General features: G+C 39.8%; 2 protein-coding genes across 9 annotated transcripts in view; both read right to left on the reverse strand.

Moving 5' to 3' along the window:
• LOC125240548 (choline-phosphate cytidylyltransferase B-like) overlaps positions 1 to 25,782 on the reverse strand; it is a 44,431-nt gene that overhangs the window by 10,104 nt on the left and 8,545 nt on the right. For 2 of the 5 annotated variants that reach the window (XM_048148458.1, XM_048148463.1), the window contains exons 1-5: positions 12,984 to 13,178; positions 11,330 to 11,532; positions 6,166 to 6,388; positions 2,607 to 2,704; positions 78 to 240 (exon numbers count right to left, since the gene is read on the reverse strand). In XM_048148458.1, coding sequence (XP_048004415.1) covers positions 78 to 240; positions 2,607 to 2,704; positions 6,166 to 6,388; positions 11,330 to 11,452 — 607 coding nt within the window. In that variant the 5' untranslated portion in view covers positions 11,453 to 11,532; positions 12,984 to 13,178. Of the gene's footprint in view, positions 1 to 77; positions 241 to 2,606; positions 2,705 to 6,165; positions 6,389 to 8,083; positions 8,223 to 9,308; positions 9,566 to 11,329; positions 11,533 to 12,965; positions 13,179 to 25,782 lie in introns of those variants that run through there. The other 3 variants (XM_048148459.1, XM_048148460.1, XM_048148461.1) reach the window with 3 other exon arrangements.
• Positions 15,573 to 25,782, reverse strand: part of LOC125240547 (choline-phosphate cytidylyltransferase A-like) — a 38,436-nt gene continuing 28,226 nt past the window's right edge. The window contains exons 3-9 of one of the 4 annotated variants that reach the window (XM_048148455.1): positions 24,977 to 25,199; positions 24,007 to 24,104; positions 21,387 to 21,549; positions 20,740 to 20,909; positions 19,335 to 19,636; positions 19,102 to 19,174; positions 15,573 to 16,875 (exon numbers count right to left, since the gene is read on the reverse strand). In XM_048148455.1, coding sequence (XP_048004412.1) covers positions 16,822 to 16,875; positions 19,102 to 19,174; positions 19,335 to 19,636; positions 20,740 to 20,909; positions 21,387 to 21,549; positions 24,007 to 24,104; positions 24,977 to 25,199 — 1,083 coding nt within the window. In that variant the 3' untranslated portion in view covers positions 15,573 to 16,821. Of the gene's footprint in view, positions 16,876 to 19,101; positions 19,175 to 19,334; positions 19,637 to 20,739; positions 20,910 to 21,386; positions 21,550 to 24,006; positions 24,105 to 24,976; positions 25,217 to 25,782 lie in introns of all 4 variants that reach the window. The other 3 variants (XM_048148454.1, XM_048148457.1, XM_048148456.1) reach the window with 3 other exon arrangements.

Raw genomic sequence — 25,782 nt, forward strand, 5'->3', positions numbered from 1 at the left:
AGAGGATGGTAACTATATGACGAAGCGAGAGTCTATTTTGCTTTGTTATTTATCTAGTCCCTATAATCGATACTGACCTTCGGTGCGCTCGGTGGCGACGAACATGTCCTTGGCCTTAATCCAGGCGTAGGTGTCGTCGCAGTCCTCGGTGGTGTAGGGGATGTCGTCGTGCGCCACGAAGTCGATCTTGTGCTTCTCTAGGAACGCCTCGTCGTACTCCCACGGCGCGTCCCGCACTATCTGCCAGATCGTATATGTAAATTAGAAACTGCGCGGGGAGAGAAGAGGCGTACCTTACCTACTTATGTAAGTACCAATTTATTGCCATACTAGCTTTTGCTCGCGGTAAATTCGAAAGTTGTTGAATGCTCTATACAAACGTCCACCCTCCCATTTTAGGGACGGACAAACAAACAGACACACACTTTCCCATTTATAATAAACTATCTTTTGCCCGCGGCTTCGCTCGCGTTAGAAAGAGACAAAAAGTAGCCTATTTCACTCTTCATCCCTTCAACTAACTCCCCTTAAATAATCACGTCAATTCGTCGCTCTGTTTTCCCGTGAAAGACGGACAAACAAACATACACACATGACTTTTCGTTTCATTTAAGAGGTATCTCAAAATGTAACCCTTTCCTAGAGCTATAATCAAATGAACGGGTAAACACTTCAAAGGGCCAATCGTTAGGGCTATTCAATAAACGGCAAGGCGTTTAAAAGGGCGTTGTCTAGAATAGGGGTGAATCTGTTTCTACTGTATGCTGAATACGAGAAAGTATAACATAAAATTACCCGATAGGTAACACCATAATATGTCGGTTTCAAACAAAAATTGCCGCCTGTTCGCTTGTCATGAGGGTGCCTTGACCGTCCATTAATATAAAAATACAAGCAAATCTTATACTAAAGGAAATCTACAAACCTGTAACCTCTGTGACCTTTGACTAGACTTCGACACACATATTGTTTCATTAGAAACATTGCTACTATAATTCGTTCCGTCTAGATAAAACAACTAATTTAAATTGAACTTGTGATTTATCACAAAGGTCAACCCGGTTAAATAAATGATAGCAACTAGGTACTTATTCCTATATTTTATTACCGATAGCGTTCGAGGAAGACGCTAGTACCTAAAGCCTGGCCAGAAATATATAACCATTGTCACGAGGGCGCTGTTATTTTAATGTATGCGGTGACAATTATAGTATATAGTATGAAAAAAATAGTTCCAATGAAATCCCGCAACATGGCGCGTTGACATAATTATGTTTTTGGTCAGGTTTTTATTAATATTAATAAATGTTATAGGACATTCTCACATAAATTGAATAAGAGTCACACCCCAGCCCACATAATTACGCTCAGTGGCCCGTTTCTCGAAAGGTACAAGCCTTGTATTACAAGTGTGTTTCCATGACAACCCATACGATTTGACAGTTCGCGCACTTGTAATAGTGGCTTGTACCTTTCGAGAAACGAGCCACTGGTAGTTAGGGACTTATAATTACTTGTTGTATGGGTTCTATAGCACGAAAACCTTGGCTGGTTAAAATTTGAGGTAATATCATTAATTTTTAAGAAAAAAAACCGCCGCTTTTTGGGTTCTGGTGAAAGGTACTTGCGAATGTTGGATTATGTAGAAATGTGTAGGTAATTTTTAAAACTGCCTTTAATATAAATCTTTGATTATTTGATGGAAACACAAATTTATTGAATATACGTATACCGTTAAGGTTTGAGGAGTTTCCTCAATTCCTCATGAATCCGATATCCGATTACATATAAGAAATCGAGCTTGACAGAATTTGACTTGAAAAGATTTGAGGAATCCCGTTCTGACCATCATCAGCAGTTCCACTGAACCAAATGTCACTGTTCCGTACGTAACTGCATGCTGTTCTTATAAAAACACAAAAATCACCATGTGTATGCCTTTCAGGTTTGAGGAGTTCCCTCGATTTCTCCAGGATCCCATCATCAGAACTGGGTTCGATATTAAACGACGAACTTTGATAAAAAGGGGACCAATCTGTATGCATATACATTCGATCACAAAAAAAAATTTAAAATCGGTCCAGTAACGACGGAGATATCGTGGAACAAACATAAAAAAAAACAACAGACGAATTGAGAACCACCTCAACCACCTTCCTTGAGATTTGGGTGCGGCGGTTAAAAATACAGCCTGTATTATATTATAACCATCAAGGTGTTGTGGTTAGTACTGGGAATATTTTGCCCAACATTTACCAGGGATAAATGCTATGTTTATACAACGTAAGTCAATGTGAGAGACTATGATTGAGAACATATTTGAAACTTTCGTAAGTAATAGGTACCTACATTAGGTGCCAACAGTACAAAGTAATTATCCCATCAGTCAGTGCTATGTAATGCAAACCTAGTCTGTATCATTATTATCATTGATGCCGTTTTTAATTGTAATTTATTTAAACTTGACAGTTATTAAACTTGTCGATTATTAGCTGTATCCGGACTATGAATACCAATGTAGGATCTCTTTTGTTATCATAAATTATTTACTAGGTAAAATCTAATTTAATAAAAAAAACTCAAGACCAAACGACAGAGTGGGTTACCTCGTCGACGTAGCGGCAGTGGCGGACGGCCTCGTAGCGCTCGTCCTCCGTCATGACCGTGCGGCCCTTGCGGCTGTGCGTCAGCTGGTCGTTGCACACTGCAACACACACCACCATCGCATTACTACTCATCACAACACATAAAGATTCCATCCCGGTTCAATGAATTTGTAACATGTAAGAAATTTTATTTCATAAAGTCGCCATCAATGGAACTTGTGAACAATGTAAACAAACCTTGTAGTTAAAATGTATTTAGTTTCCATTCTAACTCATCAGATACTGGCTAAATCCACGTGTTATTTAATCAATTCATATCACATTATGATCCTCAACCTTTAAAATAATAAAATTGTGCTAAAATATTGATATTTTATATAATGGTTTGTTTACATTGTCGACAATTTCTATTGACAGCGATTTTATTTGTCGGCCGCTTTTCGGAGAAGGAAAACGTCGTGAGAAGTAATTCTAATTACAATCTAATCCAAATTCCGGAGTAATTCCAATTAGGACTAGTTTGTCCTCTTACGGGAAGTTGGGAAGTCAAATGGCAATCGCTTTTGCACAAGTGCCTACGTCAATTCTCGGGATTAGTTGTAGTTAGTTAACGCAAGGCATATGATGATTTATTTAGGCATCCTGAGTTCTGTGACCCAGTTAAACAGTCAGCTCAGTGTATAACTAGGCACATCTCCGTGTGCATCAGAATGACTGACCAAAATGGCAGATCGATGTTGGAGTACCATCAGCATTTACTACCTATTACAATGCGCATATGAACGTCAAATAAAGCTACGCCGGCTCTAACCCTACGCCTCAGCCTCGAGAAGATTTCAGTCCCCCCTCAGTTGGGAGGGGGGTATCCACTATGGGACCGGCAAGAAACTCGGCGGGCAACTTCTTTTCAAAACATTACATCTTATAATTAACATGCATTAAATAACAACATACAATTTAACATGCAAAAGTATTCATCAAAGAATATGAACAGACTAGGTACTCTATGGAAATCAATTTCAATAAATTATATTATTGCTTAATAATACGTCGTTCTTCTTCAGAGAAAACATATCAAATTGTCATGATGTGCTTTCTTATCTGAACTGTGTCCTCTATACATAATACAATTATTTTAATTGCTATTCGTTTTTTGTAGTTTCTGGTTCGGGCCATGCATGTTTGTCTGTCAAATAGTCCTCGACTCTGTAATAAGCCTTTAACATCAATGATTTTTTTAAGTAGTTCTTAAGAGCTGGGAGGGGTAATCTCAAAGCAGTGTCAGGTAACTTATTATAAAAATGAATGCATGAATGAAATTTGCTACTATTTACTACCTAGATTGACCTATTTGCTACCTAAGTTAGAAAAAAGATTTTCCAAAAATAAAGTGGGCAGTCATTCTGACGTCAGGATGACTGCCCAAACTGAGTATGTCGGGGTTGGACCCCCTAATTTGCAACAATGATTTACTGTGATTTACTACCTATTTACTACCTACACATATATTTTTTTCAGATGTTTTAGGTAAAAAATAACGATATTATGAGCAAAGCATTATTTTTAGAGATTTCTTCCATAAAGTGGGCAGTCATTCTGACGTCAGGATGACTGCCCGAACTGAGTATATCGGGGTTGGACCCCCTAATTTGCAACAATTATTTACTGTGATTTACTACCTATTTGCTACCTACACATATATTTATTTCAGATTTTTTAGGTAAAAAATAACTATATTATGAGCAAAGCATTATTTTTAGAGGTTTCTTCTATAAAGTGATTGCCCAAACTGAATATGTCGGGGTTGGACCCCCTAATTTGCAACAATGTATGTATTATGATTTACTACCTATTTGCTACTTGTACATATATTTTTTTCAGATTTTTTATTAAAAAAAAATGTTAAATAAAATAAAATATTTTGCTTATAAAATCGTTATTTTTTCATTAAAAAATCTGAAAAAAATATATGTACAGGTAGCAAATAGGTAGTAAATCATAGTACATATATTGTTACAAATTAGGAGGTCCAACCCCGATATACTCAGTTTGGGCAATCACTTTATAGAAGAAACCTCTAAAAATAATGCTTTGCTCATAAAATCGTTATTTTTTACCTAAAAAATCTGAAAAAAATATATGTGTAGGTAGCAAATAGGTAGTAAATCACAGTAAATCATTGTTGCAAATTAGGGGGTCCAACCCCGACATACTCAGTTTGGGCAGTCATCCTGACGTCATAATGACTGCCCACTTTATTTATAGAAAATCTTTTTTCTAACTTAGGTAGCAAATATGTCAATCTAGGTAGTAAATAGGTAGTAAATGCTGATGGTACTCCAACATCGATCTGCCATTTTGGTCAGTCATTCTGATGCACACACATCTCCGATGATAGAAGTTCCATACAGTATATTTAACAGCAAAGTGGCAAAACGAACGTATCATAGCGTTTTTCATGAAATCAAATTCAGAGGATCAAGGTAAGCTTAAGTTATTACACGTATGTACCTATCTACTCGCGATAGCGCCAGCTGATAAGGGGCAGTGAAGGTAATTGCGTAAATTGTACACATTGCAGGAATGTTATCATCACTCTTGATGACTGGCTCTAAGATAAAAACTTACGATTAAATCGTGCGACATGTTCTGTCCAATAAATTGTTTCCTAAGAATTTAATTTTGTCACGTCTATCTGGTAAATTGATTGGTGTGATCATTATTATGGTTCGACATTTGTTATCGCTATAATAGGGTAATTAGGTATTGTATTATCTAGTGATTGCACGGATATGAAAAAACACTCGCACAGCTGACATACATTGCATGATTAAATGCCATTCAAAAACACAATAAATAAGAACGTAGGTACTTTACTACTAACTATGTATTTTACTAGAAGAGCGAAGGCTTCGTTCGTCATGTTAACTAATACAGAAGAGTAAGTACACCTATTTGCATTGCAGTTATTTATTAGGAACACAAAGACCAAATGTTGGAGAACCAGTAGTACCAATACATCTTACTTACAATATACATAACCTAACCAAAAAATAGTGGACAGATTTTCATAAAACACGGCTAAGAACACTCCCAGCTAACTCAGCTTTGAAACAAAAAAAAACTAAATCTAAATCGGTCCATCCGTTCGGGAGCTACGATGCCATAGACAGACACACAGACAGACAGACAGACAAACAGACAGACAGACACGTCAAACTTATAACACCCCGTTGTTTTTGCGTCGGGGGTTAAAAACTGGATGGGTTCACTTAGTCTCCTGCAGCTTGTTTCTCAAAATGATTACGTACTTATAACAAACACTACACCTATCATCACAGAGATCAAACATTGAAAAATAACTAAGAAAACAACCTCAATACATGAAGGTACTGAATCATTTATACAGGAACTAATTGGGTCATACCGAATATGACAGTACTGCACAAGTTAAAGAGAAAGAAAAAGGCGCGCCAAGAGGGGATGATGATACTTCCAATCTTGGCAAACAACTGTGAGCTTCATGCTATAAGAGGAACGAGGTACTGTAGACACTAACCTCCGACGATCAGGTACACATTGGGGAAGGCAGCCTTGGCCTGCTGCAGCTGGCGCGCGTGTCCCTGGTGGAACATGTCGTAGATGCCGTCGGAGTAGACGCGCACGCGGCGGCCCGCCGTGCCCGCCGCCGCCGCCGCGCGCGACACGCGCCCGTACGTGCAGCGCGCGCGCTCCGCCACAGCTATCGGGTCCGTGCTGAACGGCGCCGCCGAAACCAACGTCTGCAACAACCACGCACAAACTTTAACTTTCCTCACATTTCTTTGTCATCATCTAGAGGCTGGTGGAGACACTGCGCTATCCTTCAGGTCTAATAGGCACTCTATAGTTATTCGTTATTTCGCTTAGCTTAGTGTAGATATGTCAAAAATCCCTACTTCTTGTAATTCAGTGATATTAGCTCCGTTCAAATGTACATTAATCGCCAGTACTTTTTTTTCTTTGGTTACAATAGCTTATGAAGACTACGCGCCAACAGAGACTGACGGCAACCCGACCTGCACTCCGACGTTGCAGGTGGCGTGCAGTGTCCATCAAATTGTAGTTACTTAGATTTCAATACGTCTGTATCAGTCGGCACATGTAACCTTTGGAATCTTCTATTAGTCACATGCGCGTTTCTGGCCTAGGAAGCAATTGTTTTTATCGATATCGTTTTGTTTATATCGCGGCCACGCGTGATTGTTCGTATTAATTCATTACAACTGTCATAGTCATAGCGTAATTAACATCCTGATGGTTGAGTCGGGTATGTGTGGTATATATACTCAAACGTACATATACCTACATAGGTCGGTATGTACGCTCGGTTTAAATTCAATTAAATTTGACAAGTAGAAAAATAAGTAGGTATAGTACAGTTTGAAAATATTATTTGTACGTGACATAAGATATGAGTTATGACGCGGTAGTACGTCACATCACGCCACTCGGCGCCGGCGCCGGTAATCACCGTGCTGAACCTTGACACATCGCCTGACAATCTGACTCATTGTAACGTTACACGTTTTTCGCTTTGCCCGGTGATTGAGCATTGCTGATCGTTACAAAATGCTTTACTTATTACTTCGGTATGGTTCCAAGAACAGCAATGATAATGAACATCGAGCCGGTCGCAGCAGAGACCCACCGGAGTGCATTTTCAATGTGCCTAGGTATACATTTTGTATAAGCGACGGAGTCCATCCGGGACGATGTGAAATGCACTTCAACTATGCAAGCTCTTTAACTGTTAATTTATGATAACATGAAAATTTATGCAAACTGCTTTTGACAGATTGAAGGCGACTAAACAAAACACCTACGAGTGCAGCGGCAGCAATTTGCCTACAAACAGGGTTTATTCGTTTAATGATAACTAATAACGTTAATAACTGATAACGTTTATTCGTTAACTACCTCAAACACCATTAGGCTAAGCGAAATTGCCTAACTAATGGATGGTAACTAATAAGTTAATGTTGAACAATCCTAAATTCAGTCAATCCCATTTATAAAGCCAACTAACCATCTCCACAATCTATTATCGCTAAACAAGTTTGTTTAAATTGTTCACGACGACAAAATTACGTTGTCTAAGAATATAGTTAGAAATCAACCTGCTAGTGCTAACTGCCATCTGTGTTGTGTTGACCTGACATCTGTCAGTTTACCCATTTTGTTTGAAAAATACGATGATGTATACAATAGGTAGTCATTGTCATCACTAAACTTATCAACTATTAGGTAGGTACTAGGTACCTATCACATGAAGAACTCATATATACACAATTGATTCAAAAATGAGACACAGAAAAACAAATACGCTAAGTTAGATATTGTAGGTATGCATTGTCTTCCAGCGATCTATGTTGGTTTCAATCGATGACGGGTCCGGTCCTAGCTAGTCTAGCAGATGTAGAGCGAGGGGGACTCACGGGAAGGTCTGTGGGTGCGGGCGGCTGCGGGTGCTTGAGCAGGCCGTTGAGGCGCGGCTCGGGGCCGGCGCCGCGCCGCGCGCTCAGCGTCGTCGTGGTCGTCACCGACATCTCGCCGACTCCTCTGCTTCCTCCGGTCCACAGAACACCCCACTAGAAGCCAAATGCAAGCGATATTGTTCGAGACGCAAATCACCAATCCTTGCGGGGTGAGGCGGGCGCGCACGGTGCTGCCATTGGTCGTTTCAAATAATGGCGCGCCTTTATGATTAGCAGTAGGGATGGGAATGGGACATGTCTATTATAGACAATGGTACCGGTACCAGTACTGTGGTGAATTTGTTTTGCAACAAATTATAATATTATAATTAAATTATAATAAGGCCTAGTTACCCTTCGGGTTGGAAGGTCAGATGGCAGTCGCTTTCATAAAACTAGTGCCTACGCCAAATCTTGGTAGTAGATTCCAAAGCGGACCCCAGGCTCCCATGAGCCGTGGCGAATGCCGATGCCGGGATAACGCAAGAAGGATGATAATTGTGATAGCATCTCAATAAAAATCATTCTAGTAACTTTTAACTAAACTGTGCATTTTTACTTACATTTACTAAGTTAAATAACCAACTAAATATTCTAAACTAATCAATGAACTAAATACCACTACAGACTCTACAGATTCTAGATAATTATTCACTATTACAAATCTGCTTTCTTTTATATTTCATAAAATGGTAGCACATGGTACGAACGGCAGTACGAAGTTCCCGCAACAGACATAAACTAACATGGCCCCATGCCTAGTCGTTTACGTGAAAGGGATAGCATATCACATTGTTAACTCGGTAAAGAGGGATGGACGCGCCTCGGCGCCGCTCAGCACAACCATATTGACCAGTATAAATGAACTCCGCGGACAATAAACAATATTCAACAAAATAATTAATTTGACTTAACTGTGGAATGTTATTCCATCTTTTTTACATGTAGAAGTGTTAGAAGACTTGCCACACCACTTTATGCTGTAAGAGACCATTGTTTGCAACCAAAATTGATTATTTAAGATTTTTCCCGAGCGGACACGGACACTGTTAGCGGGTCGTATACTTGGGCGCTACTGATCGGTGTCGCACGCGTTCAAACTTTTATAAACCTGATTTGTCGTATGCTTGGTGACCGCGAGTCGCCCTGTAAGGGCCATCTTGTTGTATTGATCTGTGCTCCGGTCTAACTAGACACTCTTCTGCTTCGTCCAATTTAACTTCTTAAAACTCACTGACAACACTTTAATCCGTGTCAGACTACTCACAACTATTTCATAGCTTTGTAGACTATTCGCGCCCGATTCTTGCAAATTATAACTATAGGCACATTCATAAAACTACGTTTCCCGCCAATCACTGAGAAAGATAAACGGATGGAATTTAAGAATATCGCGAATTATTCGATCTACTTGGCCAGTGTACCTATAGAGGAGGCGTGGAGTGAGTGCGCTGTATAAGCGAGGAATGATGAACACTTGCTTATTGATAGTAGCGCGAGCAAACGGCAGCGGGCAGCGACAGACCCGGGGTCTGCGGCGCGGCGCGCGGGGCGGCGCCGGTGGCGCGACGTCGACGTGGACGCTCACCAGACTCGCGATGCGCCACGAGTCGCTCCGAAGACAGGCCCCGAAGTTAGACTAAATTAATCTAGTTTACCCACTGGACCGGGTGGTGTGGTATGTCGCTTACGAACAACTAAACCACCAACTTTATCATAGTTTATTTTAGTTTATTATGATTTATGTACATAATAAATAGTACATGATCAAGTGATTTCACTATGAAGAGACAACTCCCAATCTACATAGATTCGTCCCTTTCAACGTGTGATTGTAAACGCTGCATCATAAAAAAAAATGAAAAAATTAAAAAGTTTATTAGGTTAATATAAGGGGGTTACACAACGAGGTCGGGATTTTCTTTTAAGCAAAATTTGCTTGTGACAGAAAACCCCGCTCTTCCAGAAAGAGGGGGTATAAACCAATAAATTTGTGTTTCTGTTCTTACATATACATAGAATTAAATTAAATTTAAAACTAAACTTAAACTAAATACTTCTTTTACAATTAAAAGTAGTACTAGCTGAGACAAAATTACAGTAAAATGATGTTATGAGGAAATATCATACATTCGGGCCTGTCGATAAGTGCTGTGCAAAGTGCCATAATTACTCATACCTACTCTTATAGCGAGTGCTTTACACCCATTGGATAGGTATCAACACAGGAACTTAATCGACATATTAATCAGTCCCAATGAGGTGTCTGATTTACAAAAACGCGGTAAGAGAAAATAAAACCGTATGGTAACCATTTAACCTGTATTGAGAAACCCATGAAGGGATTTTGCTTCTTTCTGAGTGAGATTGTCTCAGTAGCGCCATAAGCCATAAATGAAGTGGCATCCTCACAGAGAGGCCTATGCTCAACAATGGGTGAAAAATGGCTGATAAGACGATAATGATGATGATAATGGTTTTGTTTAATTGCTTGACCCTCATGATATAATTTCTGGTTTACACACTGGTTTGGATATTTTTTCCTGTATGCATTAGTAAACTTAAAAGGTATCAACGAAAAATCTCCTTCATAGTTTTCCATGAATTATTTCCTACACATATACACAGCATTGCATATAGCAGTAGGGCAATTCCACAGTTCTGTTAACAGAGTTCATTTTTAGTAGAAGATGGCCTGAGTAATTATAAGGTGGCAGGTTACTGGCATTTTACTCTAACTTACATTACTCTGTTACATTTACATAGCCCATAGAGACCCAGTATGTGCTTCTTTTATATGAACTGATTAAAGGATCTTTAAGCTAAAGGATTATAGTGTTGCCATTGTGTTGACTAACATGACTTTCTTTTTTTATCTGTTGTGAAATTCAATTTGGGTGAATCAACTTTTTCTTGCCTGTTATTGCCATGGTTACGGTCCCCTGAGTCACGCTGGTTTTATGCAAAATTATGCTACTTAAACTATACACAAGCATTTTTCTGGTGTTAACAAGCCCTTTCCTTAATTTGCCACCTACAAACATGGACTACATGCATTTTTGCATAATTTCAGTAGCATTATTTTGCATAAAACCGGCGTGACTCAGGGGACCGTAACCATGGCAATAACAGGCAAGAAAAAGTTGATTCACCCATTTAATAAAAGACTTAAGTTAAGTTTTAGTTAGATATTTATCTTGCACTGACCTGTGGAAGCTCGAGAGTGTTGCTGGAGCTGCAGAAGCTGGTGCCGCTGCCATTCTGAGAGTGCAGGTTACTTTGCCTCCCCGAGCCTGCGTCCGCACTGTGCATGTTTGTTGTTTCTGCCATGTTACACTTTGTATTTTCTTTTGCTTGTAGCTTCTTACTCTACATTATACAATGGAGTACTGGAAGACATCAGTTGTTACCTGAATTGAAAGGTAACAGATTGTTATAAATAATAGTTATGACCAGTCATTATATTCATGACTAAAAATTAAATGAAAATCCAGTTTTAAGAGTATATTTATAATAGCTCATTATCATATAAGTACACCTCATACCAAATAAGTACACTTTAACTTAAAGTAAGTTAGGTAGTAGCAGATTGATCATATCACCAAAAAGTAGATCTTATGAATTCATATCTTGACTTTAATAACTCAACCATAAAATTTAAATATCACAATTGAATGCAAACTCAAACCAAAATTTGCCATTCTGGAGCACATACAAATAAAACAAGTTTTAACAACTTTAAATTCTAACCCCCTTATTAATAAACATACTCTAAAGTTATCAAGCCGATAAAGTTTGTTTGTCCCTTTCCAACATATTGGGGTTATAGAAAAGGAACAAACAAAATTTATCAGCTTGATAACTTTAGAGTATTTTTATGAATAATATGTATTAATAAACCTTTAAAAAAAGACAACATTTGCACTCCGTGCTACTATTGGAGAACTAAGAAAATTGTGATCATCATCAAATATATCCCTGTCTATGTTTCTTTCCATAGGCTACAAACCTTTTTATTGAGCACAATTCTATCAACTCCACAATAAGTTTGTGTTAATCCTATCACAGAGTTCCAATGTTTCTCCATCATCAAATCTGTTCCATGTTGCCATTACTTGCTGCAACATTTCACACTACTGCCTTTTGTCTCTTTATTTATTTTTCTATTACTGTAGGTCCACACATAAATATAATAAAACATTATTTTTCATTGTTTTATCAAAATAAGTTTAATTCATGTGATGTAATTAATTCATGTGATCATGTGATCAAGAAGGCCATAGAGATATTTAGTATTAGTACACTTGATCTATGTAGGTACTTGCACTGACAACTGACCAGGAAAGAAGAGTATGGGCACATGCCACTGACACAGACACAGTCACAGTCAGAGAAAGATAGCCATATCATATCACCATCTAGTTAAAATACTAAATTATTGCAGTGACAAATTTGCTTGTATCACCGGCGAATGACTCTTACCCATTTGTGCCCACCCGCCAGTCAGAGGGCGGCCACACAAGCCAATTCTTTAACACATTGAGTGCATGCCTTTATCATCCAGCCTTTATTCATCTACGAGGCGGGAAAACGCCTTCAAACAGAACTTATCTGGGTTTTTCAGGTCACACAATCACATGTGCTCTCTCGAGTTTCGCCAATTTGCTTTAATTAATAGCTAGGAAAACGTTGACTGTGAAAGAGTTAGTAGGGAAGGATTTGTAATTAGAGATACTGTACTTAGTAAAATAATAAAATACCAAGGAAAACAGCATTATACAGACATACTTATGACATGGTATTACAAATAGAGTACCAAGATGCTGGACTTTAAAAAAATCACCTTGGAAATGTCACGCACCTGGTCAGAATCTGGGAAGAGTAAATCAAAATATTATTTTGAGTACTCCGTTCGAGACGTTGTTTACGAACCACTTATGGGATCACTTCGGTCTTGTAAATCGGTTAAACGGGGTATTTTATAAATAGTAGTCTAAATTACAAAATAAATTTTGTAAAAAACTCTCAATACTTTTACGTATCTACCACAAACGTCACTTCGTGTTGAAAGTTGAAACGTCAACCAATATAGATAATAAAACAATCGTACCTTGTGACGTCGCGCGAGACATGCAAGAGATTTTATTTTAGAATTTATTAAAGTGGCAACACTGGGATCATAGATTATTATCATTATTTTCACTCAAGTTAGAGCGAGAAACAAATAACTCTTTCACGCTTTCACTCACATCACAGGATATATATAGAGGGGACGTACCCAAGTCCCAAATTACGTGATCATTTCGTTTTCTTTACATCGACTGCCTCCGGCAAAGACCTTTACAGGGGACAGCTCAATCACATTTTTTGCCATACGAAATTGAACCTTATTACTGAAACAGAAAGTCGATCGTATCAGACTAGCGAAAACGGTCCACATGAGAGGGCATTGTTTGGGCTGGTGTCCCTCTCGCACGTGTTGCCAGTGTTAATGAGGTTCCCATAGTAGTAGTATTTTTATCTGTATATTACCACAGAATATATAATAGTACAAGTACAGAAGGCCCACTGCTTTGATGTTCACGAAATGCCGCCTTTTAAATGCCTACAAAATTCTAACAAAAAAACGAGCCGCACGTGCGCAGCGTCGGGCAATAGGGTTGCCTATATGGATTAAAACGAATTAATTCTCAGATAAAATGTTATACTATATATTCAAGTCTTGGGTACTTTCTAGGTATATATACAGTATTTATATATTTTGTTTAAGCCTTCAGCATCACAAGCCTTATTGGACTCTTCCGTGGGACTTAATCAATAAGATCTGTGTAAGATTGTCCAATTTTATTCATGATGTCTATTTAACTAAGCATTATTAGCCATTCCACACGTGGACATCGCATAATGAACCCTAAAAAAAATTCGCGACGTAATGTTACAATAGAAAGTGCAAACGTGCGTTCCGTGAGAACGCGCGCCACCCCTGATTAGGCCGCGAACTCGCGGCCGCCAGCATGTACTTGTAGCGTGGCGATAGAATCGCGGAGTGAGCCGCCCCTGATATTACCTGATTTTATAACTTCTTATATTATTTTAGTGTTATATTATATTTCAAAAAATTGGAAAATAATTATAATGTAATTATTTTGATGCCAATAAATCAAAGATTTGTATAATTAAAAAATATGTTCAAATGGGTATTAGCAAATACTATATACTATAATACGTGCAGCTTCTGACGTTTCCCATACAATTGAGCGGCAACAATTTTACTAGCGCCATCTAGCGGTTCGAGTTGATCAAAGTAGTTGTTCAGACTTTTATTTGAGTAAATTAAAATAGAAAATGCTATTACTTGATCTACTTTAACATTTTTAGACGGAATAAAACAAAAAAATAAGAATTTGTAATTTTTTTTAATTTTATGCTGTATGAAACTAAACTATTTTGATCAACTCATGCCGCTAGGAGCGCTAGTGTGCCTGTTGCCAACTTTGGCACCGAGCTGCACGTATTAACTCGTAGAGTTTACATAGTATTTGGTATTAGTAGATTTGGTAGTAACTTTGAAAATTGACTGGTATCCCCAATGTATGACAGTGATGACGTCACTGAATAATGATGACATTGTCAGTAAGTGCGAGAGGGACACCAGCCCAAACAATGACCTCTCATGTGGACACACTTTTTGACCTAACTAAACAATCTAGTTTAATAATTATAAATCTATGGCCTCCGGTAACTAAGTTGACAAGGGTTTGTCCTCTCCCCAGCCCAAAAGTGGGCATGTTCGTTAGGATCACTATACCTTTATCTAGGGCTGCCATCCGTCCGGGTTTCCCCGGATTTGTCCTAGTTTGGAGGCCGTCCGGGCGGGGAGTCAAGAAGTGTCCGGGGAAAACCCGGACACTTTTCACGTAAGGAAGCACCTCACTGAATTTAAGTATTTATCAGCGAATTTAAGTTCAGCCAACTTAAATTTAACTAATATCTGTTTACATAATAAAAAATCGGCCAAGTGCGCCTCGGACTCGCCCACCGAGGGTCGAGGGGAGGGAGGGGTATTCGTACAAACTTTCAATGGTTAAAAAAAACTCAGTTTGTAAGTCCATAAGCAGTAGCCCAGTAGGTAGCTGATATTAAAATCGTATGTTTAGTAACATTTATTATCATTGGCAAGAGTAAATTCCAGTCGTGCATCGGAGCTGACACCCAGAGAAAAACAAAACTTCGTAATAGCGACGTAATAGTGGTAAAAGTGGAACTTATAATAATACTTGATGGTAGCAAGTGGGAAGTGGGAGTAACTTGATTTGACCAACATCATCAGTTCAAATCAAGTGTCCAAGCCAAGGAACAGTCGTGTAAAAAAATCCTACCTATACATATAAAGATTATAAAGGGAAGTAATAAAAAACATTTCTTAATAATAAGCACCTTTTAATTAACTGACAAAACCGATAAGGTGTACTCGGGTAATTCCGAACGTCGAAAACCGTCGGAAAATTCCGAAATTCAAATGATAATCACCCGTGATTCCATAGTAAGAAAGGAACCCTCCCTTTTCGGAATTTGCCGACGGTTTTCGACGTTCGGAATTACCCGAGTACACCTTACAATTAATGTTTCATGGTGCTTAAAAAAACTACAGGTGCCCTGTACATATCTAACGAGATTATAAAGAGATTTTTATTATAGAAACATAAATAATAGGTTATTAAGACTAAAATTATTAAATACATTCACTCAATTGTACTCAAACAAGTCAAACATCATACAAAATTTCCAGACGTAACATACTCTATAAAATAATTTAAATAACAGCTCGAAAATATCTTCTGCATTGTACATTATCTTGTAACTCACTCGAGCGGCAGCGATGTACATTACTACTTAACGTTCTACATAATATGACGACAAGTGAGAACCTATATTTTGTATAGCTGACTACTTCCCTAACACTGGGCCCCATTTTTGGAATAGTATTTAGACGCATATCATTACATAAAAAGCATGAGATTTGGCATAGTCTTTTGAATATAGGAACTAAGGTAAACTACCCATGATTAGCTCATTAAATTAGGTACAGTACAGATTGGCCCCTGTCTATGTTAGAATAATTCGTGATGGCTTAAAATAAGGTTATAGGACTAATCATTACATTGTAGTCACGGCCTAAACACATATATACATTGTGCCCGAAATATTAAAACCTAAAAATACCATAACAGATCTATGCACACTGTAAAACCTGCTAATCAAGAACCCTGATAGTTCAGTAACCGCAGTAGCCCAGGCTTACCCGAGTAGGATTTTACAGATATATGGGCGTTACTATTTCATATACAGCTTGGTCAAAAAGAGTAGACATCAAAAAATGGTATCATAGTGTCGTCTCGTCTCGTTCAAATCAAAGTATGTAAGAAAACGGGACGGCACTACGATGTCGTCACTTTTTATGTCCGTTTTGCCAGGCTTTACATATTGTGCTATCGGTTCTGAACCTCAGAGCGGCGGCACTCTTGTGTCAGACGAGTGCACTTATCACACGTGTACCACCTCTAACGTAATGCCGCTGTTCCTTGTTTCAATTGTGGTTCAATGTACATCGGTGCCGGCGTGTGTGTGTGTGTGTGTGTGAGCCTAGAGGTAGGCGCTGGTGTCGTGGTAGTCGTCGTCGCTGTCCGAGCCGTCGTCCGTCAGCTGGCGCAGTGCGGCCGCTTCCGCCCCCAGCCCTTCAGAGCTCGACGCATCTGACAACCAACAAGACACTTTAATAAACAACCTTCACACATATCTCTCCCAAATTAAAACAGAATGCATAGCGGTAAGCCTGTGTACAAGTTTTAATGGAGAAGTATTCCGTGATAGACCTAGTTCCACAGTACATAATTAGGCATCAAAACTCGTGTAAAGTTCAGAATCTCAATTTGTTTGTTTTTCTGCAGAGTTTTAATGCACTGTCATTAATGTCATAATGTAGCTTCTTCTTTAAATCTTGTTACTCTCTGGGGTGTAGTGCTCGAATCATATTTCTCTATTTATTCCGGTCTTCGGCAGCTTGGGTAACCTCCTCGCACCCCATCCCTAAGACCCTGAGCTCATTATGTAGCAGTGACATAAATAACTATTAGTGTTTAAAGAACATACGAGGGCCGATTGAAAAGTTCGCGGCTTAAGTATGAAATCAAAACCAAAGTTTTTTTATAATATTTTTATTTCTCTACGTAGTCCCCGTTAAGGTCTTTGCACTTATTCCATCTGGATTCCAAAGCCATTATACCACTTTAAAAAAAAAAACCTCCAGGCCTTCAAAATAGGTATCCACTTAAGCTTGGACCTCGTCGTTGGTCAAAAATTTCTTACCACCCATGTGTTTTTTTTAAGTTTGGAAATAAATGGAAGTCCGATGGTGCCAAATCGGGTGAATAAGGCAGATGCGGCAATAATTCAAACCCGCAATTATGAATTTCTGCCATTGACTTTAGTGACGTATGCACGCGTGCATTGTCCTGGTGGAAAAGAACTTTTCCCCTCACTAGCTCGGAAACACGTGTTTTGTCCTTTAATACCAGCGGGTAAAAACGCATTTTATCCACTAGTGGGTAAAGTTATTTGACCTTGAATAAAGTCAAATTAACTGCTTTAAAATTGATAAAAGTAGGTCAATCTAGTAATAATGATGATTTACCACCTGTGGAACTACTGGAAGCAGTGATAAACGCATTTTTTGCGTTGTAGTTTCCTCGCTATAGTGAGGGGAAAAGTTTTGTGTTACACTCGGGTGCAAATGTATTTTACTTCTCGTGTGTTAAAAAACTCGCAAGTTCAGGATTCTATTCTCGAACCACTCGCTTCGCTCGTGGTTCAACTATAGAATCCTTTCACTTGCTCGTTTTTCAATTCCACACTCGGCGTTAAAATACAACTTTGCCCCCTTGTATAACAAATAACTATTCTTTGTCAACACTCCAGGTCTTTTTACTTTCAAAGTCGACGTAAAAGTCGACGTAATCGACGTAAAAGTTCGCAATAATAGTCCGAGTTTATAGTCGTACCTTTTTGGAGATAGTCAACCATTATTACACCCTTTGCGTCCCAGAACACTGATGCCATAACTTTATTTGCCGACAAAATGGCCTTTGCCTTTTTGGGTGGCGGAGATCCAGCACGAACCCACTGTTTTGATTGCTGTTTAGTCTCGGGCGTATAGTGGTAGACCCATGTCTCATCCATAGTAACATATCTGTCCAAATAGTCTTGAGGGTCAGCTTCATACAGGTCTAGACAGTCGCGTGAAATTGTTAGACGAGTGATTTTTGTTCCACTGAAAGGAGCTTTGGAACCCATCTCGCCGACACCTTGGAAAACCCTAATTCGTTAACTATAATATTTTGAGTTTTTTCATAGGAGATGCCTACGATGTCGGCTATTTCTCTCACTTTTAACCGTCGGTCTTGGATTATCATTTTGCATACAGTTGCCACATTATTTGGATTGGTCGCAGTGTTGGCCTCCCGGAGCGAGGGTCATCTGCGATACTGACTCGTCCCCGCTTGAATTCAGCTGCCCACTTTTTTACCATCGTATATGATGGACCGGATTGCCCTAATGTACACTGCATATCTTCATAAATTTGTTTCGCAGTCAATCCTTTTCTATGAATATATTTAATTACATCACGTTGCTCCAAATTGACCATTGTGAAAAAACTGCTTACACGTATTTTTAAATGAGAGGAAAAACTTATTTTAAAATATTGCATTTAATTAAAATTTCGCGGGATGACAACTAAATAATGACAGTTCAAAATGACGGCAGGAAAAAGAAACTAAGTTTTTTTTTTAATGGTCAGGCCGCGAACTTTCCAATCAGCCCTCGTATATTATTATCATTTCTTAAGTCTGGAAGAACAATCCGGGACTGTCACGTCATCATGATACGCTTATACACTAGACTAGCTAAGCAGAGTATATTACCCAGTTACCTGCTTGTGGCTCCCACAGCGTCTCGTAGCGGCGCGACTTGGGTGGCGGGGGCGACGCTGAGCTTCTGAAATACAGTCATTAAATGTATCAATATCAATCGCAGATCTTTCGTAATAAATTTCCAAGAACAGCGCTCGGACAAGGGAGCATAGTGTATTCGTCTCTATGCAGCAAGTAAGGGGAGAGACTAATCATGTGGGAAGTATTATTCGTATAATGTTCACCTGTGCATGCGCGCGTGCGCCAGAGCCCTGGCGAGCGCGGGCGCGGGCGCGTGTTCGCCGGCGAGCGCGAGCGCGAGCGCGCGGTCCTGCGAGTCGTCGCCGTTCTCGCTGGGCGGCGGCGACGCGCGCGGCGACGGCGGCTGGCTCAGCGCCTGCATGAGGCGCCCCTTCGACTCGTTCCAGATGCTCGACAGCCGCCCGTCCGGCCCGAACAACAGTAGGAATGTGTCGATCAGCTCACGAGATTTCTCCTCCCACTTTGTCAGGATGTCGACGCGCTTTTCACCGATGTTTGTCATCACCTAAACAAGGAATATTTTTTGAATACAATAGTAAAATTGTTTTAGTATACACGATTTTAAGTAAGTGGCGCTCAGACACGGGAAAATATCGCAGGCTTTCTCATTTTCTAAAGCAATCACAAGTCGCCAGGAAAGCGGAGAGTAAAGCCCCATTTAGATGGTACGAGTTTCTCGCCTCGAACGTACGATTATCGAAGTACGAGAAAAAATATCGTATCATGTAAACTATGCGTACGATATCGCACGGGAGGAGGCGATAATCGCCTCGCCTTTGATGTTTGTATGTCTCCGTGTAAACAAAACACGTATGCGAGAATCGTATACGAGTTTATGCGCTACTCAGTCGAAATGAATTTTCTTTACCTAGAAACAGAAATCATGTAAATCATGGTATTTTTATATAGCTAACTCTCAGTAACTGCTAAAACCAAAAACTGGCATTTTACCCCATATGGAGTATACTGCTATCATTTAAAATAAATCTTATCTATATTCTATGCTCAATTAATTATATCCTAAAACTAATCGCAAGTATCGCAACTAAGATTTTATTAGCTAGGTAACGCTACGGTCGAATTTATTATTTTCCCTATTATATAATTATTATTTAGACCGTCATAAATAATTTATAGTGTTTTTAATATTATTGGGTACCATTCAACTTAAATTCAAATAAATCCAAAGTAAATTATATCCAATGTTATAAAAAAGCATATAATATATGTGTTTATAATTAATTAATTAGCAACTAAGCACGCAAGTTGACAGGCAAAACTCGCATGAAAATCGGTTCGCCCCGATTCGTGCGATAATCGCACGTTCGAGAAGAAATGTCATACGAGAACCGGTTTAGACGAGTCGAGAAATGTTATGGAATTATCTCCCGAAAATTCAACTCTCCGTCTAAACTATTTCGCCTGGCGATAATCGCCTGGCGAGTATCGCATACGATACTCGTATGCGAGTTTTTATTTCTCGCACGAATGTAAACGTTTTCGTACGATAATCGGCAGGCGATAATCGCATACGATAATGTCATACGAGTTTCTCGACCAAAACGGGCGAGAAACTCGTACCATCTAAATGGGGCTTAACCGCGTTACCTTCTTGCCCTTGTCCTTGAGCTCGTCCATCTTGTTCTGCAGGCGGAACTTCTTCTCGTTGAGGAAGGAGACGTTGAGCTCCTTGGCGGAGTAGCCGCGCGCCAGGTTGCGCCGCACGTAGATGTCGTAGTCGCGCACGATCCGCGCCACGATGTCCGACGTCGACACGCCTGCAACAGTCAAGAGGCGACCAAAATCTAAATGCTTGTTATGTAGGTATGCCTAGAGATAGAAGGGGCCTGTTGACGGTTAATAAGGAAAAATCACATTTGATCTCGCCAATACACACGTTCTTCATCTTAATTTTCTGTTTAGATAAAATAAATAACTTATAGTACTCGTAAATTAAATTCATTTCATTTCAATGACAGTAGATAGATAAATCTGTTGGTTTGATCTTTGATGTATCTACGCCGCTCATGTCCCACCGTCGCGCTAGGTTTCGACATCCGCTATAACTTCCGTTTGAAAAATAACAGTATGCATGTGTTCTAAATAAAAAAATAAAAAGAACCGGAACCGAAGCGGATGTGTAAAACAAAACGGAGGTTCCGCAGAAACGGAAGCAGAAGCAGAGCTCCGTTACATCCCTGCTACTGCTACCAACCCTAATTTATGGTACGTATGGAAGACAGAGTGTGACTGACCTTCAGTGCGCTCGGTGGCGACGAACATGTCCTTGGCCTTAATCCAGGCGTAGGTGTCGTCGCAGTCCTCGGTGGTGTAGGGGATGTCGTCGTGCGCCACGAAGTCGATCTTGTGCTTCTCCATGAACGCCTCGTCGTACTCCCAAGGCGCGTCCCGCACCACCTGCGACACAAGCACACAACTCATTGTAGCAATCTACTTTGTATTTTTTGTACTGTTTTACATTTCCAGCAATATTTAGACAAATATGACAGGTTAGATCTACTGTTTTGTTTTAGGTCGAGACTTATGTTCACTATGGGCACACCTCGGACACTGGCGATCAAATATATGAAAGAGGCGCGTTCCTAGCACACAGTCTAAGCTCGTGTACGTGAACGAGTACTATGCTTGTATGAGTGACATATGACAGGTCGACTGTTCGCGTTTTTGACAGGCGGTAACTGTGAGGTAACCGAGAGGGGGCGGGCGGCACTTTCAGCGGGGAGCGGGAGTGGCCATACTGTACGATAGTACTCTTTATTATACTGTGCTATGGGTTAATCTTTGAAATGCAAATTGCACATCATAAAAATAATTATAGGCACTTTTAATATTATAATAATTAAAAGATTGTAAATGTTGTCTACTACATATCATGAAAGTTTCCTCAAGACAGCACGACCAAGTAAAATTCGAACTTGAGGTACAACAAGACAGAGGTCAAGCTAGTTGAACGATATCAACCACTAAAAATGTCACGTTTATTAGCTGTAGCGCAGCGCTCGCGGAAATTGCTACTGATAGCTATCGATGTGTATCGATGGCAGAACAATATTACAATGGCATGCGCATTTGTGTTCGTCACTGAGACTCACAATACTAAATGGGTGTCATATTTATTGGTCTTGTCTCATTCATATGTTTCCATTGTAGTTTGCACACAATAGTTAACAAACAACTTAAACACCCACCTGTTTTTTTTTATAGAAAAACAAAAACATAAAAATTTTAATTCTGCTGCTGCTGATAACTTTTCATGAGAATATGTTGATAAGAACTGTGAGTATTAGAGAAAAACGAAACAATTTTAGCAAGCCGAAAAAGACACCGTCGGTCGTTTAAAAATGAAATAATATTAAACATCATCGAGGTTTGATTTGAACCTGCGTGACATATCATTCAGTGTAATCTAAGTGACCTCGCTCTATAATAATTTTCCGGTCTATAAAATAATATTTGAAATGTCATTTTATCTCACTAGATAAGTAAAATGCTATTTCGCTCATTCGTTCTAAGCAACATGACCCTTGTTTCAGCTGTTAAGGTGAAAATGTAACTGTCAAAATCGATTTAGAAATTAATGAGATCAGGGGCGGCTCACTCCGCGATTCTATCACCGCGCTACAAGTACATGCCAGCGGCCGCGAGCTCGCGGCCTAATCGGGGGTGGCGCGCGTTCTCACGGAACGCACATTTGCACTTTCTAATGTTACTTTACGTCGCGAGTTTTTTTTAAGGTTCATATGGGATGTCCGCGTGTGGAATGGCTAATAATGCTTAGTTAAATAGATATCATGAAGAAAATAAATACCATAGGACATTTTTAAACAGATCTACTACTGATTAACTCCCCCGAAAAGATTCAATAAGGCTTGTGATGTTGGAACTCAAACAAAAATATATAAAAATATATATATACCTAGAAAATACCCAAGACTTGAATATAATATTATAACATTTTACCTGAGTATTAATTCGTTTTAGTCCATAGGCAACCCTATCGCCGGGCGCCGAACACGTGCGGCTCGTTTCTTTGTGAGAATTTTGTAGGCATTTAAAAAGGCGGCATGTCGTGAACATCAAAGCAGTGGGCCTTCTGTACTTGTACTATTATATATTCTGTGATGAGATTTGAATTTTCAACATCTCTCAATTTACATCAGTCAAAATGCCATTGACTTCGCAATTTCAGTTAGTTATCTTTTAATGAGGAGTCACACTTAAAGCTCGGCCACACATGCGCGTTTTGATAGCGTAGGCGGAGCGCAACGATAGCGGTGCGCCGGACGAACGCTGGCGTTGCGCCCAGCAGACGCCGGCGGGAACTAACGAGCGCGGATTGCGAGCGGAATGCGCGCGCATTGCGAACGGAACGCCAGTGTTCCGCCGGCGCACCGCTATCATTGCGCTCAGCTAACGCTACGCTATCAAAACGCTTTATGTGTGGCGGAGGCTTTAACGATTAGGACAGATGTCGCCACTACAATCGCTGTTGTGTGCGACTTACAAGATAGAATTAGGAACAGTGTATTAAGAGATACGTGTCAACTGAGCAAATGGGACATGGCACTTAGTGCCAGAAATTGGGAAAGTTACGTTGAGATGCTTTGAACACGTAGAATGAATGAAAGAAGACTAACAAAGAGAGTGTATAAAATGGTGGAACTGGGGGAAGTGGAACTGGGAATTGGAAAAAGAAGACCTCGGCGGGCATTCGGTGGTCTAATCGGAAGAAGAAATCAAGAAAAAGGGCCAGAAGTAAATAAATAAATCGGCAAGCATAGTGGCAAGTCCAAAGTCTCTGCCTAGCTCTCCGGGAACAGGCGTGACAGAGTCCGAATAAAGAACCGGTGTTACCTCGTCGACGTAGCGGCAGTGGCGGACTGCCTCGTAGCGCTCGTCCTCCGTCATGACCGTGCGGCCCTTGCGGCTGTGCGTCAGCTGGTCGTTGCACACTGCAACACACACCACCATCGCATTACTACTCATCACAACACACACAGACATTCCATAAAATCATATCCAAAAGTCAGAAATGGGCTCACTGTGGCTATCTTCATAAAGTCATTCGTGACAAGAATTTTATGAGCGGGTTGGTAATGTTGGTACCGAATCAAGTTCGCTGAAGATATTGACGTTTAAGTACTTTAGTTTTCGCAGCCTACATTGATTTTGCTCTCGGTTTAGCTACCTCGCGCATCTCTGGATGAAAACCAGTTATAGGTACACTGCAAATTACATATGACCTTCGCAAAAAAAGGAGATTACCGGACATAAACACCAGATCTTTGATCCAAACATCATTGTTTAAAGGATTACAGTATATTATTTGTACTATCTACAGTGTCTACTCATGATATCGGCTGACGCCAGGTGGTAAAGGGTGGTGAAGATAATTGTGTGAATTGATACCCAAATTCTCATACCTGCCTCAGGGGCATAATCATTATATATTATGCCCAATGAAATGAATTTACGACAAATTGATATTATTCTTCGTAAAGTATTAATTTACCTAAAATTAAAATTTTGAAAAAACCCCCTACCGCGACATAGTATGTAGACCGATTTTCATGAAACATGGCTAAATCAGTTCATCCGTTCGGGAACACACAGACAGACACACACACAGACAGACAGACAGACAAACAGACAGACAGACAAACACTCAGCTTTCACCCCTTCGATTTTGCGTCGGGGGTTAAAAACTAGAATTGAGAGATCATGTGGTTTGAAAAACTACCTTTTAACTATTTGCATGATCTGAGCCACAGGGTAACTTATGTTTTATGTTATGAGCTATTAGTATTGTAGACACTACACTAACCTCCGACGATCAGGTATACGTTGGGAAATACTGCCTTGGCCTGCTGCAGCTGGCGCGCGTGGCCCTGGTGGAACACGTCGTAGATGCCGTCGGAGTAGACGCGCACGCGGCGGCCCGCCGTGCCCGCCGCCGCCGCCGCGCGCGACACGCGCCCGTACGTGCAGCGCTCGCGCTCCGCCACCGCCATCGGGTCCGTGCTGAACGGCGCCGCCAACCTCAGTGACTGCAACAAACACATATCTACCAACTGTTACATTCTTATTCATGTCACCATTTCCTCCATTTGGTGGCACTACTGCTCTGCTGTCACCTTATAGGTAGTGTAACTTCAACATTTCTACTTTCGCGTATCCTTGCACCACTAATCAACAATTCAAAGGTTGAACTTTGGCAAAATAAAATTAGATTTATTTATTATTTAGTTAAAGTTTATTTTTAGGTTTAGTTTATAATATGATATTTTACTTTCATATGAATATGACTAAATAATAAGTTGTGTTCAAAATTGTACTAGAAAACTGAGAAAAATCTAAAAGTCAGACTGGATTCACCTTAACTTTTAAGACCCAGTAGGAAGTAGTATTTACGTAATGTCATGTTTCAATATCCTTATTTTAATTTTAAGACCGAAGTCTGTAGGTACTAGGTAGGTAGTACCTAATACCTTTTTCATCACACTCGCACACCTACTTATCTAAATGTGCACTGTGCAGCTGCACACAGGCGGGGCGGGGTTATGAAATTTCAACTATTATAATTAACTTTTACCTATATCGTTTTTCACTTTTTTTCTGTTGTAAATGTGA

The sequence above is a fragment of the Leguminivora glycinivorella genome, chromosome Z (assembly GCF_023078275.1).
Source record: "Leguminivora glycinivorella isolate SPB_JAAS2020 chromosome Z, LegGlyc_1.1, whole genome shotgun sequence".
In the NCBI taxonomy this organism is placed as follows: Eukaryota; Metazoa; Arthropoda; class Insecta; order Lepidoptera; family Tortricidae; genus Leguminivora; species Leguminivora glycinivorella.